Genomic DNA, 17,825 nt, shown 5'->3' on the forward strand with positions numbered 1-17,825 from the left:
AATTAAGTAATTGCTGGCCTAAGTAATTAAGTAATTCTTATATCAACTTTTTAAATTAATGAGATAGCACCTATTACATTATCTAAATATAAATTATTTACCATGATCTGATATTATTTGTAAATAATAATAAATAACTAATGAAATATAAAGAAACCTTTTTTTTGTATAATTGTTTTTCATAAATAATATGTTGATATAATAATTTAATATATCAAGATGCTTATGTAGTAACAGATTATTGGATTAGTACAGTAATTAGTTTATCCTAATTTTAAGAATTTTCTCCTTTCAGGTTTTGTTTAAAATTTTTTCATTTTATGTTTTTATTCTCAGAAAATGTATTTATTTTATATATTGTTGATAATAACATTGAATAAATTAAAATAAATGATTGAATTTAAATATATTTTTTTAATGATTTTATCTGTATACTCTAGTGCCTCTAACTTTTTCATGCCAATGAAAGAATATATTCTAGGAACTGTGACATTTATTTAGATTTTAAAAAATCTAATTAAAGAAATGTCACAGTTCCTAGAGTATATTCTTATACTTAGTTTATTATAAAAACTTACATTTATATAAATTATTTAATATTTACAGTATTTAATAACAGGTTATTTGTAATCTGTTTGTTAATACTCACATACACATTTTATTAACACATACACGAATCATATTTAGTAACTATTAACATCTAAGATGATTGATAGAAGTACTCCATAATGGCAAATGAAAGAATACTGTTTGTTAGTGCTTTTCACAATTTTTTTAGTGACAAGGGAAATTCATAAGAAACAGAATTTCATTACACTATTTTTTTTTTTAATTAAATTAAATGCATTAAAAATAAAGTTTAAAATTGTTGAAACATCTTTTTAAAAAAAATTTTTTATGGCACTCCTAGTTTGAGAAGCACTGGTAAAATTCATAAAATATTGGCATACTAGCCAAAAGCATCAAATGTTTCCTGTAGAAAATTCTATAATTGGATAAAATTTTGTTATGGCTGGATAATTGCATGTAATTTAAAATGCATTTAGATATAACCAGTGATAATATAGGAAAACTTGTTGAATTGTTACCATGATACATGTGAATAGTCTCCTTTAGAAGTTTCATAAAAATAAACCAAATCCCATATCTTTAGCCAAAGTTAAGCCTGAACTTCTGGATTACTTTTCAGACTATTATTTGACTTGTCAACTTGAAGAAGGAATTCTCCAGAATTTCACATTTTATTTTTGATATATTATGAAAATACAGTCATTTTTGTTTAATAATTATAAAAATGAGACAACTTATTTAGGAATGAGATTTTGTTTTTATTTGATCCATTCTTATGTCTTTGATGATCCAGGAAATGGGAAGTAATTTTGATTGTGACAACTACTTCACAGAACCACAGGGATATGAGACTCATAAAGATATATTAGATTATGCTTTAGTATTTTATTGCTTAGCTTATATATAAAAACCATTGTGTTTATTTTCATGATTTCAATTTTACTAAAATTATTTTCAGATATTTCATGATAACATATTGCTGATTTTGAATTTGTTGATTATTTCACAAATATTTAATATTCAGAAATATTTTTTTTCTTGTGCATTTCTATAATTATATTTCTGTAATAGATAAAAATTCATTGCATTTGAATATAGTTAGTTAGTTTAAAATTACTCAAAAAAAGAAAACAACAAAGTCAAAATTTTTTACACCATGAAATACTTTAAAGAATGGTTAATCTTTATTTTTAAAATCCCAAAAAAATTGAAATTATTCGTTGATCTTCAAAATAAATTTGAAAGAGAAATATATATATCTATATATATTCAATAAAAAACTGACATATATATATATCAGTTTATTTTATTGAGTATTTGAGATTACTTTTGGATACATGCATATATTTCTTGTGTATTTAGAATATAAAAATACGTACTGTTTTTACATTTTAAAAAGTTGTCTTACAGAACTACAGTATTTTACTAAGAAATGGTCTCTGATAACTTTTCACTGCTATTAAGCCATGATTTAAATTTTGATGATAATATTCTTTATTATCTTTGTTAACTTTCTAGCTTCTTTAGTTCCTTTTATTGCTTATCAACATAAGATAATCATACATAGCTATTTTATATAGATAAGCAAACTGTTTTTTAGTAAATGTTTACCTATGTAGTCCCAATGGCAGCACCTCTGTTAATGGAGCGCCAGTCATTTCACTACTTTTTTGGTGAAATCGATGCTTTATTTCATATTTTTTTACATAAATCACATTACTCCCACAATTGTTGACCCTTTGCATGATATTCCAAAGGTCAGTTTTTAACACATCAGTCTGCCACTATCCTATATGCTTTGCATGTAGACATGTGCCTTGGTGCTTGCTATTGCTTGCACCTCAGCGCCTGGGACTCCCATAAAGCTATATAACATCAAGTACTCCATGAACAATCAAGTGGGCTACTTGAAGCTGGCACAGTTGTGTGGGCTAAATTGTTAAACATGATACTACCATTGGGGCTACCTAGGTGAACATCTACGTTTTTTGTAATTGTAAAAGCCTTACTGTCCTTAAATTCTAATATTATTGTTAATTGTCTACTTGGACTTTACTTATTAATAGGACTTTATACTGGTGTTTAAAGATTGGCACAGTAATGAGAGTTAGTTCAGGAAAGAACAAAATTTCTTTATTATATCACCTGAAGTAATAATTTCTGTACACATATTATACGTGTTTTGGGCTAGCATGCCCCTCATCAGCAGTATTACTACCAAACACTAAAAAGTAACAATAACAAAACAAATAAGTTACTGTATAACTTAAAATTTCTTAGCAATAAAATACAATTTTAAAACTTACTGTAAATACATATTCCAATCCCGAGTATAACTAGATAATATTTCTCGTTTTACAATTAAACATTTCACTGTATAATTAAAATTAAATAAATAAAGTAAATAAAGACTGTAAATTATTAAAATCTAACAATATCATGTAAAAATTTTGTTAAAAAACTCGCATCAAGGTTTTGTTTGCCGCCATTCAACAGCGTTATGATAAGGAGACTATTAACTATGCTTTTTTATAAACATCATCAAGTATGGTGCTCCAGGATTGGTGGATTATACGACCCAAATTATTGTTTATTCTATTTCTTTCTTTCTTTATGTTTAAATGTTTGTATAATTGACGTTTGTAATTATTTGATTATTTTTTCTTAAATTTTATAGTATTTTTGTCGATTTGGCACCCATAACTATTGCAGTGTTCTGCGACTGCAGAATTTGCATAATTACCCCTTATTGCACATATGTGCTCTTTTATTGTTGTGCTTAATTTTCTTTTTGTTTCTCCTATATAAGTTTTGGCCGGATCACAGCTGCAATTGAATGAATACACAATTTCTTTTTCTTCCATTAAATCTAATTTTTTATCTGACCTGTGATATAAATATCTTTTATCATAGGTCAGATGATAAATTAGATTTAATGGAATTCATTCAATTGCAGCTGTGATCCGGCCAAAACTTATATAGGAGAAACAAAAAGAAAATTAAGCACAACAATAAAAGAGCACATATGTGCAATAAGGGGTAATTATGCAAATTCTGCAGTCGCAGAACACTGCAATAGTTATGGGTGCCAAATCGACAAAAATACTATAAAATTTAAGAAAAAATAATCAAATAATTACAAACGTCAATTATACAAACATTTAAACATAAAGAAAGAAAGAAATAGAATAAACAATAATTTGGGTCGTATAATCCACCAATCCTGGAGCACCATACTTGATGATGTTTATAAAAAAGCATAGTTAATAGTCTCCTTATCATAACGCTGTTGAATGGCGGCAAACAAAACCTTGATGCGAGTTTTTTAACAAAATTTTTACATGATATTGTTAGATTTTAATAATTTACAGTCTTTATTTACTTTATTTATTTAATTTTAATTATACAGTGAAATGTTTAATTGTAAAACGAGAAATATTATCTAGTTATACTCGGGATTGGAATATGTATTTACAGTAAGTTTTAAAATTGTATTTTATTGCTAAGAAATTTTAAGTTATACGGTAACTTATTTGTTTTGTTATTGTTACTTTTTAGTGTTTGGTAGTAATACTGCTGATGAGGGGCATGCTAGCCCAAAACACGTATAACATGTATACAGAAATTATTACTACAGGTGATATAATAAAGAAATTTTGTTCTTTCCTGAACTAACTCTCATTACTGTGCCAATCTTTAAACACCAGTATAAAGTCCTATTAATAAGTAAAGTCCAAGTAGACATATTATTAACAATAATATCTATTTTTTTTTTTCTTAGAAGTGAGTGATGATAACCAGATCAAGGCATCAAAATCTAAGTACAACTAGTTTTCCATTTTTAGCATGCTCCACTATAGTAGTGAAGTGCTTATGTTAGGACTTTTGTGTGTCTGTCAGACATTATATATTTGAGACAGGAATTGACAGCAAATATATTTATTAGTTTTGCCAAATCATTTGATGCCACCCCCCTCTGCCTGAGAAGGGTTTGCAATTACCCTTAACTGGACTCCCTTTCGAAGGGGAGAAGGTGCCACTGCCTATGGCTTGGGTTTCTCTGCCCAAGGAGGGTTGCATGTGCAAGTTCCATTATGATCCATTCAATTCATTTATTGTACAGTACATGTCCATGTGCATGCACAAAAGGGAACTGAACATTTTTGTTTACGGTCACTGTAAGCTATAGTAAAAACTACCCAGTTCCTCTGGAATCTATGAACCCATATCCCATACTGTATATTCAGTAAAAAATTCTTATGAACAACTACTTGATTCCAAGAATTTATAAAATTTAAACAAAATTAATATTTGATTTGCTTTTATGGAGTGTGCTATCGGATTAGCTTGACCAACCTTGTTGTTTTCAATGATGAATAGCAGTGTCCATTAATTGTGACCTTGCTGTGTGGAACTAATCATGCAAGGACTAAGATAGTTACTGTTTTAGAAGTATTGCAAGTTTTTTTGTCATATGTACATTTCAGGCAAAGCCCCTCTTCAGTCTGACCTATTTGGATATCATAAAATAAGAATTATAAGATTTAAGAGTACAGTAATTATCTTGCAAATTAAAAATTGTATATAAATATGATAATTACTATATTTTTAAATCTTGTTATGTCGTGCTATGATATGCAAATAGGTCAAAGTGGTGAGGGGATGTATCCAAAATTCATATCTGACAGAAAAACTCAAAATACAATACTTCTGGTAAAACAAAATCTTGAGGTTAATTTATATGCTGTAATTTAGAACATTAACAGCAGAAACTATTTTAATTAAATTACAAATAACATTGGATACACCAACATTAAATTTAGGTATGGAATTATGTTTTATGATGATATATTCTTCTTAGGAAATTGCATAATTTCTGTAGATTAAATGTATTTGATTTAACTTGTACTGAATATAATGTGATGATATTTTAAATAATCTACTTTAAGTAAAACTTGTTAATTTTTAATTTTTGTAATTTTAATAGTATGTCAATAAATTAAACTTTGTATTCATAGATTTATTGCTGAAGTTCTCATGTTTGTCTGTCTTTGTAGTTGATCAAAAATACACTGATGGAAAATAAAATCTCAACACCAAGAAAGAGTTGTGCTAGATAAGCGAAACTTTGTAGGTGTGTTTTCATATCTGAAAGATGACATCTATTCAAATTTTGCTCTAGAAGAAGAAGGGTGATGCACGTAGCGTCACTATGAACATGCAAATCATGTTTACTGTAAATACGCAATGTAAACTTGTTGAGCGTTATTTTTTGTCTGGATTGAACATGGTACATTAATTAATAACCACTGTAGTCACCATGATTTTGAATGCAAGCATGCAAAAGTGCATGCATTGTGTCGTACAGGTGCTGTATGTCATTTTGTGGTATGGTGTTCCATGCCTGTTGCCCTTGGTCAGTCAAATCAGCAACAGTTAATGCTGGTTGTGGGTGATGTTGAATTTGTCGTCTAATAATGTCCCATACCTGCTTGATGGGAGAAAGATCTGGTGATCTCGCAGGCCAGGGCAACATGTTGGCACTCTGTAGAGCATCCTGGGTGACAGCTGGGTGAGCTGTATGAGGACGAGCGTTATCCTGTTGGAAAACACTCCCTTAAATATTGCTCATGAATGGCAGTACAACCAGTTCACTCACCAGTCTGATATACAAAATTGCTGTCAAGGTGCTTGGGACAACAATGAGAGTGCTCCTGCTGTCATAGGAAATTGCTCCCCAGACCATAACTTCTGGTGTAGGTCCAATGTGTCTATGCCACAGACAGCTTGGTTCCAAGTGCTCACCTGGCTTCCTCCTAACCAACATATGGCCATCACTGGCACCAAGACAGAAATGGCTTTCATCTGAGAACACAACAGATCTCCACTTTACCCTCCAAGCTCTTGCTTGACACCACTGAAGTCACAGATGGCACTGATTTGGAGTTAGTGGAATGGCATTCAGAGCCAAGATGCCACAGGGCATCTGGCTCGGAGCCGTCCCTCAAGTAATCAATTTGTTACAGTTCACTGGGTCACTCTGGCACCAACAGAAGCTCTAATTTCTGCTGCAGATGCAGTATGATGCCTCACAGCCATGCATCCTCTCAGTAGTGGCCAGTGTGAGGCCAGACCCAGGTTTTCTTGAGACAGCATCTTCCTGTGACCACAGCCTGCCAACAATCATACACAGTGGATACATCTCTACCAAGTCTTTCTGCAATAGCACGAAAAGAAAATCCACCTTCTCATAGTCCTATTACATGGCCTCATTCAAACTCAGTATAAGCTGCTGATACTGTCTTCTTTGTTTCCTTAAAGGCATTCTTGACTCAAACCTTAACTCACAACCACTTCACATTTGAAATGGATCTTCTCACACATTCTTTAGCCTGTGACTTTAAAAATTCAATCAAATAAATATGTCACCTAGACAAATGCTTTGCCTGAATTTCATTTCCTCTAAACTAATTTTTTCTTGGTGTTAGAATTTTATTTTCTGCCAGTGTATATCAATTTTTAATCTGTTTTATTTATAATATTTTTACTTGATTAAAGATATGATTTTTATTATTTATAACAATTTAGATTTTGTGTATTTTTAAGTAATCTTATGAATTTGAAAAAATTTACATGGATATTATTGAAATTCTTACAATAAATTTTATAATAAATGAGAATTCGATCAGAATTCAATTCTACCAGTTTACAGAAATAAAATGGAAATCATAGTTAATATAAAATATATTTTAAGTGAATTATTAAAAATTTTGAATTTTTATTATGAAATTTAAATTATTTTAAGCTGAAATTTTATTTAATAATTTTTAAAATTAATCTTATGAATTAATAAATTTATAATGATCAAAATTTTAGGATCTTACAGAAGCACTGAAGCGTAATCAGGGAGAAAGAGATACTTTGGAGACAGAGCATGTCGAAGGGGTAGGACTTTCCAGGTGAGAACAACATTGTACGAAGGTATGAGAGTTAGATTGGTTTTCTACACATCATTCCCAAGGGCTCTGAATGATTGATCATAAGAAACTAAAGAATATCATTCTACTTTGTGATCAACAGTCAACCCTTTGTAACTGAATATTACAACGAAAAAGGGTTGGAGGATCAGATTGTTGACTGATGATATCAATTTGGGGCATGGACATCATCTAAGAAAAGGTTTGTACATGTTAGTCAGTTCAACAAGAAATACTGGCCAAGTTTAAAATTGTTATAATCATCTCAAGTAATCATCTTAACAATAATTTTAAAAAAATATTTGCTGTCAATACTAAAAAATTTTTAATTACAGTATAATATTGATTGAATTCAGTTCACTAAATTGTATAATATATAGAATAATTATTTAGTGAATTGAGTTCAAATGTTCTTTTTTCTTAAAATGAATAGTACTAGATTGTTTATAATTATTAAACAATTAACATGTTAAAAACTTATTTTAAATTTAAGCCTTAATATTATTATAGAATTTTGATTTGGTGTTATACTTCATCTTATTAATATTTCTTTCATAACATTATAAACCTTAATAACAGTAATAATTTTTTTTTTGCTTAAAATGTTTAGATAGAAAAAGACGATTTGAATGGATTTCCATATAAACATAGTTTTTAATGAGCGATAATATGAACATATTTTGAATGTTTAAAATGAGAAATATGATATTCTATATTACATACAATTTATGAATTATTGTATCAAAAAAGCAAAGGAATAAAAATAATTACTGTAGCATATTTCAGATGTATTTAAATTTATATGTAGTCAAAGTTAACTGAATGTTTCAATGACTTTTAAAATAGAATATTCATCTTACATAATAGCTTATTCCTTCTTTTTTTGGAAAATAATTTCTTTAAAAAATTGTTATTTCACTTTTAAGTGTTATTGAATAACAGCTCTTAAGTAAATTCTTCAAAAGTGGCTGATATCGTCAAATCCGTATAGCATATTACTTATTTGAAATTTTTTACTGAATTTAAAATTTCATAAAGGTCAAAACAGTTTTCTGGTAAATTTGCAGCTATAAATTTCAATCTTTAACATAGCAGGACAGTATCACTTAGGAAAATTAGTAACTAAACATCTAATAACTTTTTAGTATTCCAGCTTGTCTGCATGAAAAACTTATTTTCATTCTGACAAAAGTTCTTCTCTACTATCATCATCACTGAGTTCAAATTAGAAAAAGAAAAATGTTCATGTTATTTTATAATTTTCATTTTTCCTACTCAGCTTATTCTACATTTACAATTCCCATGTTTTAAAAAAAATGCATAAAAGTTTTTTAATTTTTTAAAATTATTTTGTGAATTTATTGTTTAACATAGATAAATTATTATGTTGTATTTCTTTTGAATAGCTTTTAATTGAAATTATAATGTGGATTTATCTTTCAGGAACTAATTAAAATATTTTTAATCTGATTTTTTATTTTTTAATATATACTTTAGAAATATAACTTTTACAGATATTAAATGTGACAACAAAACATGTATCAAATATTATGAATAAAGATTTTTTAGTATATAACATATATAATTGTTATCATATAATTGCAGATAATGCATTTATTGTTGTAATTAGACAGTTGTTGCTGGATATTAAAATAAATAAAATTCAGACTAACTATTTTAATAAAGTTCCAGTTTTGTTGGGCTGCAATTTGAAAAAATTGCATACTTACAATATTTATTAAAATAATTATGCTATATATCTTTGTTTTTTTATAATTTTGCTATATTTGATTAATATGAAATTTTTAGGTAATATTTACCTGTATAATTACATATATACACATATATACATACCTGTGTGTATGTATATATATATATATATATATATAATAATAATTACTATTATTATTATATTTTTTTTAGGGAATTTAAATAGTAAATTAAAATATTATATTGTTATATAAAGTTTAATCATATTTGTTTATTTAATAAATTATTTATAATGATACAATTTTCTAAAATTAATTGGACAATATATTTTGATAATTAAATATTTTAAATCGCTAAATTCTATAAAAATTGCTTCCTTTAATTTTCTTTCTGGTTGCTATCCAACAGCTATACTGTGGTCTAATATTAGCATGTTTCCATATTAATAAAATTAAGGTTTGTCTAAAAAGTTAGGTAATTTAGTTTTTTGTGAAAAATTCTATTTAAATAAAAATAACAATATTTTTATTATATTAATTAATAAATATTTACTGCTAAGAAGAATTTTACCCAATAATTTAATTTAAAAATTCAAGTAAATTGAATAATGTGTATCCAAAAAGTTTAGGTAATTTTTATTTATTGTATTTTTTTACATCTTTAAACCTTACAAGTATTAATAATTTCATTAAATTCTTTAAAATATCACAAGAAAGCATTATTTTAACAAATTTCAACAAATGCTATATCTGTAATATTACTCATGCCAAGAAACAAACAATTTACAATGATGTGGTTTACATTTGGAAAAGAAAAACTGAAGGGTGCTACAGTTAATCAGATTGCTAAAGAAATTCATAAGTCTGCCTCAGGAATATATAGTTATTGAAAAAGGTGAAAATTGGAAACCTAAACCAATATCTGGAAGACTACTGAACATGAAAGAATTTTAAAGCTTACTTCAAATTTACATCTGTTTTTTCAAACAGATGTTGTAGAATTTGAAGTAAGATTTGCAGTAGATGTGGTTCATAAAGTAAGTAAAAACACCATTCATAATCTATTAAAATCATCACCAACAATTACTTTCACAATGGCCAAACAACCTCCCTTAAAATGACAACACATTGAGGCAAGGTATACTGAGCAAGAAAACACATGTTGTGGAAAGAACAATGAAAAAATGTAATGTTTAGTGATGAAAAAAGTGGAATTTGGGTGAGCCTTCTATTGGAATGATTTTAGAAAAGAATCTAGAACACATTTCAGTAGACAACATGGGGAGCATTATGGTTTGGGCAGGATTTGGATGTGATGGGAAAATTTTAATTATATTTATTTCTGGAGAAGATAGTAAAGGAAAGTTAATGAAACATTAAATATAAAATGTATTAATTATTTTCAATGTTATTGTCTTGTAAAATTACCTAAACTTTTTGGACAGACCTTATTTTTTTTAAGATAATCTATATCTTGAATCATTACAAATATCAATCTATCGAGAACTGTTCATTAACTTGAAATTTTAAAGTTGCCACACACATGATTTCACATTTGTTATGAATCAGGATTTGATTTATAACAGATGTGGAGTGGATGCAAAATGATTATTTATCATAGGTTTTTTTTTAAGGAACATTCTAGAATTTTTATTATAAAAACCAAAATGCAGTGAGAGTAGTGAATTGAGTCTTGACTCTTTCTTTGAATAGGGTTTTTGCTAGACCAAATTAATCAATTGACTATTAAGAAATAAGTCTAAAAAAATCTAGCAGATTTTAGCTGTTGATATTTGAGTAATTATAATATCTTTTGTTCTGTTTTTGCCAAGTCTACTGTTTATCCAAAATGTTCATTTTGTTCTTTATAGTATTAGATTGGGTTTGAGCCTTATGAACTAAATGAAAAATGAAACATTCACTTATTTGAACACAGTGAAAAATATATTGGTTATTTTTGAATCAGAATTTGAGTTTAAAAGTTAAGATCCTTCTAACAAAATTATTTTAAATAATAAACAAAATTAAAGCAATATCTGTACCTCTGTATATGTCATTCAGACGAAGATTTGTAAGTCTAATGTAGGTCCTTTATACTTTTTATTGATTACTAGAATTAGTAGACATGATAAACAGTTTTTATGCTATCCTAATTGGAAACGCTTTAAACATAGATTTTTTGGGACAAAGTTTTGTTAATGTTAATTGCATCTAAAGAACTTGTAATTAAGACTAAAGAGCTGTTTATTATTGCCTAATGTTTCCCTAGTAAATAAAAAAAAACCCCTGTTATATCCATAGATTTGAGTCTTATCCGATTAAGTTTATAAAGAGGTACAGATTTCATTGCCTCTTTATTATTTGTTTTGAAGGGCTTTATAAGGCTGTATGCCTGTATGATACAATGATGGTAATAGTTCAACTATACTATCTAATAAAGTGGAAAAATATTGTCTATCACCTCAAGTGGTTTGAGAAATGCTGGCTTAAGATTTGAGATTGTTAGAAATTTTTTAAATTAAGTAGTTATTTCAAAATATCTTATTTTCTTGATTACTAAACAATATTCTATTACATTATTATTCCAGTTAGTTAAGTAAATGATTCATATTTTTGGATTGAAATGAGAATCAAAATTAGCTTCGTGAATTTTATAAAAAAAAATTCTCTTGCACATAGTATTAAAAAATTGAAGATTAAATAAATTTATCTTAATACAAAATTTATTTTTATTATATTATATAAATGTTTAATGTGTATTTATAAAGCATAAATTTATAACATTTTAATATATATATAAAATTTTAGAATTTATGTAATACTTTTCTAATTGAAATGTTTAAAATTTATTTACAATATAACAGTATGTTGATGTTTATAACTAAAACTATGTTGTAGTGTTTAATATTTAAAAATAATTTTTAAATGTTTTGTTAAATTTCAGTGTTAGGGCATCCATGCTGAGTGCTGCATCAACAAAACAGATGGGAGTTGATTTTATGATTCCAGTTGGTAGGAAAAAAAGTGGAAGCACAGATAAAAAAGATGATGATGATGATATGAAAGCTGATGATGATGACAGAAAAGCTGTTCAAATGCAAGAAAGGTACAAGAAAGATTTATTTATTTGCTGATAATTAATTACAGTCAAACCTGTTTTTATGCGCTCTTTTTATGTGCGATTTTTTTATTTGTGCGGTATAGTTGGCGACTAGTCTCATGCGATTTGTCATGTCTCACGTTTATTATTTGTGCGGTATTAGTTGGCGACTAGTCTCATGCGATTCATCATGTCTCACGTTGACTTATTATAGCTAAATAAACTTATTATAGCATAAATGCACTTATTATAGTAATATTATTGCATGAATATGCGAAAAATGAAATAATTTACTTTTTAAGTCAACAAAACACCACCTGGACAAAAATATGTAAAACAGACGATACACCAGACGATGCAGTCAAGTGCTGACATCTGTTGTCAATAAATTCTATTTCGTACGGTTTTGAGTTATTTTCTATGTGAGACTTTTTTTATGCGGTCCCTGTTGACTGCATAAAAAAATATTTTTTAATTGTGTTGCGAAAACTATTTTTTACAGCCATTCGTGAAGTTTCGTGCTATTTTTTTTTAATGCGGTTCCCTATCCCCCGCATAAAAACAGGTTTGACTGTATATATATAATTAACAATCTATATATATATATATATAGCTTGTTAATTATAAAAGTCTACAATCCTTTCATTACAGTCCAGAAAGTGATATTAAAAAGAAAAAGCATAAGAAGAAAGATAAAAAGCATAAGAAAAAAAAGAAGAAGAAGAAGAAGTTAATGAAACTAGATAGCATGGAAGAAAAAACTGAACGGAAACACAAAAAGAAGCTGTTGGCAGAACAAGAATTCACAGGTAAGAAGAAACGACATGATTCTGATTCAGACAGTGACGATGATAAAGGTATGAAGGAATCAGTCAGTGCAATTTCAGCAAGAGAGTCTATGGAAGTTGAAAAGAAGACAATACAACAGTTTGCTAATAAACCAGATAAAGATTCAGGAAAACATAAATATGAAGAAAGAGATTTCAGAGCTAATCTTCCAGATAAGCCTAAAAAATATAGAAGTCAGTCTAATGATGATTCTGATAATGAAATTCCTAAGATGATAGTAAGCGATAGCAATAGTTCAGATAGTGAAGGTGATCAAAATGTTATGGCAAATAAACATTCTCTTAGTCCAAAGAGTGGTCGACATGATATGATGAAAAATGTAAAGCACAAAGAAGCATCTGTTGAAAAACAAACAGCAGATGCAGATAAGCTAGGGCAAAAATATTATCAAGAAAATCCATATAAAACTTACAAAAATGATAAATATAGGAAACTAGAACGAGATACAGAAAGAATTAAAGAAGGATTTGAAGGAGGAAAGTCTTCAAAAGAAAGAAATATAATTAGTAGTCCACCATCAAAACATCCTACAGAAGAAGCTCTTGAAAGTCATCAATTCATACATAGTCAAAAAGGTGAAAAATCCATTCATTCATCAAAACTAAATGAATATGAGAAGAAAAGCTATGAAAGCAGCATGCATCGTTCAAGAGATAATGAAAGAAGTAAAAAATCTGAAATGGAACAAGGTCATGGTGGAAGAAATAGACAGCTTGAATATGAAAACTATCCTAGCAAATCTTCAGAGTCCATTTTACCAAAACATGTCTCAAAATCTAACCGACCCAGTAGTCAATCATCTGGAACCCATAGTGAGAAATATGAAAGTAAAAGACGACACGACAGCAGTTCTAGTTCTGAAAATGAACAATTGGAAACAAAGCATGAAGATAAAAATTACTCCAAATCTAAGAGATCAATAAATGAAATATTGGATTCTAGATCAAAAATTTCTAATAAAAATAAATCAAGTAGTGATGAGCTTCCTGATGAGCATAAAAGTGAGAAAGTTAAATCAGCTGCCCTGCGAAATTATAATGAAAACATTTCAGATCATATGCTAGAATCCAAAAAAGCTTTATCTGCTAAAGAATATGGTATTAAAAATGAAGGAAAAAATATTATGAAAAGTAGTGATTCTTCCAGTAGTAATGATGATGAACCTATAAAAAATATTGATAATAAAAAGCAATTAGAAAAAGCTAGTAGTAATTTAGTTGAAAAACATTTAGAAGCAAGAGAAAAGAGAGGAAGTAGTAAATTATATGATAGTAGTTCTGCTAGTGAAGATGATGAACAAAAACTTATAAGACAAAAACGAGCAGAAAGAAAAAGCAACTCATCATCTAGTCAAGAAGACAATTCTGAAACTGAAAAATTTTCAAAAATACAACAAGAAGCAAAACCTGTTAAAAAGTTAGAACGGAAACAAATTAATAGCAGTGATGAAGAGAGACAAAGTCCAGAAAAAGTACATTCTGAACCTAGTAAAAAAATTAAACCAAAGATCGAGAAAAAGCGTTCATCTAGTAGTAGCAGCAGTAGTAGTAGTGATGAAGACGTGAAGTCAAAACCAACAGATAAAAAGTCTTCAAAAAGAGATCATTCATCAGATAGTGACAGCTCTCGTTCAGAACCAAGAAATCGTTACGATAACTCACATCATAAAAATTTTCATTCGGGAAGACACGAAGCTGATAGAAATAGACGTAGTCAATCTAGCACTGATAGTGAGAAGCGTTCACCTCAGAGAAATCGTTATGGAGATAAAAATAGGAATCGAAGAGATAGCAGTTCAGAGAGTGAACCTCGTCAGTCAACATCTAGAAATTGGGATGACAGAAGACCTTGGGTCAGAAGACAGCCTTGGTCTCGAAACTGGAGAGATAATAGAGGTTATCGATGGCAACCTCAAAGATATCAAAGAAATTTTGGGAGAAGACAAATGCAATCTCGTTGGCAGAATAACAGATCTAATATGGATAGGCAGGGCTACAGAGGATCATATAATAGAAATGTCAGGGATAGATATATGGATTCTAATCGCCGAAGACGTGACAGTAGTTCAGATAGCAGTGCACGTGGAAGACGAGATAAAGGAGACAGGGATAGGTATCGTAGATCAGATAGAGGTCCATCTAGTTCTAGACGCAGAAGTAATAGTAGTAGTTCAGACAGTGACGAACATTCAAAACATGCTATAGTCGATAGCCGAGGAAAGGGGGAAAAACGAAATTACAGAAAACGCCACGATAGTAGCTCAGATAGCGAACCCAGAAAAAAGTCAAGAAATACTAAAGAGAAAAGTTCCAATCAAAAACGAAGATATTCATCAGACTCTTCATGAAGTATTAGTGTTTTTGTGCATATCATATATTGCATGCATATAGATTTCATGTATTTGATACAGAGAACAGGGTAGGTGATTTCATCTAAATGTGGCCATTATTGTTACATTTAAGAAATTTTTTTTCTTTTTGTTTTCTTTCATTAAAATTGATTTTAAGAAGAAAGTAAATGATTTGTAAATGATTAAAAATGCATTTCATTATATAAATTGAACACAATTTTTATTGTATTCTAAGACATTTTGACCAGAACTTTTAGACTATTCTGAGTATTTTCTGTTTGAACATTTTTTCTCTTGAAAAAGAATAATTTTTTGTTATATCTCTGTATATTAACATAAGTATTCATTATATTACATTTTAAGAAATGATGTATATCCCAATAACTGTGTTCTTAAATGCGATGTAATGCTTCTTTAAATTAAAAATTTCAACTTTTGCCATATTTGTACTTAAATCTCTGCATTTTCAATACATTTAATTATATCATGAATAGAATGATATTCACATTTTGGAGGATAAGTTGTTTCCAAAAATTTTTTTAATTTTGAAATTACAGAGCTTTATATATTTCTAATCCAAAATTATTATTTTATATAAAATGAAATAGTAAAGTTTTTCTGAAAATGCAGGGAAATTTGGCAACAAGTTTTAATTTTTTTTGAAGATTTATAGAAATTAATAGTTTAATGTTATTTCCTCAATTTTTTGGAATTTTTAGAGATGTAAACAAATAAAAAGTGTTGTGTGAAAATTGTTGGTCGTTTTGTAATTGTTAATTGCACTTCACAGATTTTTTATGGACAACCAGTTGTTTGCTAAGAAATAATGGGTTAAAGGCCAAACTAATCTAAGCAACAAAATTCTCAAATTGATGCAAGTTTGATGCTTGCCAGCATGTAATTTTTTCTACGATACAAGCCTATGCCAATTGAAAAATCAGGATTAATATCCGATGTTTTGGAAAGCAATAGTTGGTTTGATGAATGTTCTCCTAAACGTGGATGAGTGTTCAATAAAGTTCAGATGTTTCTGTTAAAGGAAATAGTATTTCTTTTGGTGAACCTTTAATTTGCTCTTCAGTCTCATAAATAGTGAGTATTTTTCTGACTGATTTATACATAAATTATATCTTCATTGATATATATGTATAAATGTATAAATATAAATTTATTAATCCATATCTTGCTCGTAATCCTTTTAATCTACTTTGATACAATTTTAATTGAATTATCTCTTATAAATTAGCTTTGGAAGAGATAATTGAGGAATTGCTTATTATTTGATAATTGTGGAATTATGTGAATTATGATGTCACCCTTAGTAATTGAATATAAGCTTAAAAATAAAAAATTAAACTGTAAAGCAGGAAATTTGGAATGTGGTTTGATGAATATAACAAGAAAATGTAAGTATTATTTTAATAATTTCTTTAATTCTGAAATTTTGTTATCTTTTATATTGAATTAAAATTGTTTACTTTAAAATGTTATTTTCTTTATTTATTATTAAATGTATTTAAAATGAAGATATTTTTTAATTCATCCAATTACTATTTTTCATAGATAATTTTACTGAAGAATTCTATTTGTAAAGTTGTATAATTAAAATGTTCTCAGATTTTCACACCATAAGGTTGTTAGTATTAATAATTTTTCAAGCGGCACATACTAAAAGAACCAAGAAATAAATCAAAAATTTCTTCAAATACATTCATTAAAATTATATGGTTTTTCTTACCGAAGATTTACAATTAATTTTATATACAAAAAATAAGATGCATGTTTCAAAATTCTTAGGATGAAACAGTTATTTTAATTGAACTGGTGCAAACATTTAGGCCATATTAAATGAAAATCATTTATCAAATTAAAATAATTTACTTGTCATACAATATTGAATAGTTGCATAATTAAAGTATTAATGCAAAATAAATTTTTTTGATTAAAGCTTGCTTTGTTATTTTACATATTCTTTAATATCTTCTTATTTTATTTAAGATCTATACTTAGTTATTATATTGATATTATGTAATATTTGTATGGTAACACTGATTCATTTTCAGTTTAATTCCATTTATTTTGATGTCTAAAATATGCATTAAATTAAATTTTCACTTTGTTTACTTAACTTTAAAAATAATTAACTTTGTCAATTGTTAGGTTATTTATTAATATTAAAATAGAATTGTCATTTATATATAATGTAATGTAATTTTTCATTACTGTGCTATATTAAATTATTTTAATTTTATAATTTCAGTGAATAAATT

General features: G+C 27.8%; 1 protein-coding gene across 4 annotated transcripts in view; it reads left to right on the forward strand.

The window, feature by feature from the left end:
- LOC136987434 (micronuclear linker histone polyprotein-like) overlaps positions 1-16,307 on the forward strand; it is a 35,617-nt gene extending 19,310 nt beyond the window's left edge. For 2 of the 4 annotated variants that reach the window (XM_067285170.1, XM_067285172.1), the window contains 3 exons: positions 7,447-7,529; positions 12,201-12,362; positions 13,008-16,307. In XM_067285170.1, coding sequence (XP_067141271.1) covers positions 7,447-7,529; positions 12,201-12,362; positions 13,008-15,552 — 2,790 coding nt within the window. In that variant the 3' untranslated portion in view covers positions 15,553-16,307. The other 2 variants (XM_067285171.1, XM_067285173.1) reach the window with 2 other exon arrangements.
- Positions 16,308-17,825: the final 1,518 nt, after the last annotated feature.

Source organism: Centruroides vittatus, unplaced genomic scaffold (genome assembly GCF_030686945.1).
Source record: "Centruroides vittatus isolate TY-2023 unplaced genomic scaffold, ASM3068694v2 scaffold_211, whole genome shotgun sequence".
NCBI lineage: Eukaryota > Metazoa > Arthropoda > Arachnida > Scorpiones > Buthidae > Centruroides > Centruroides vittatus.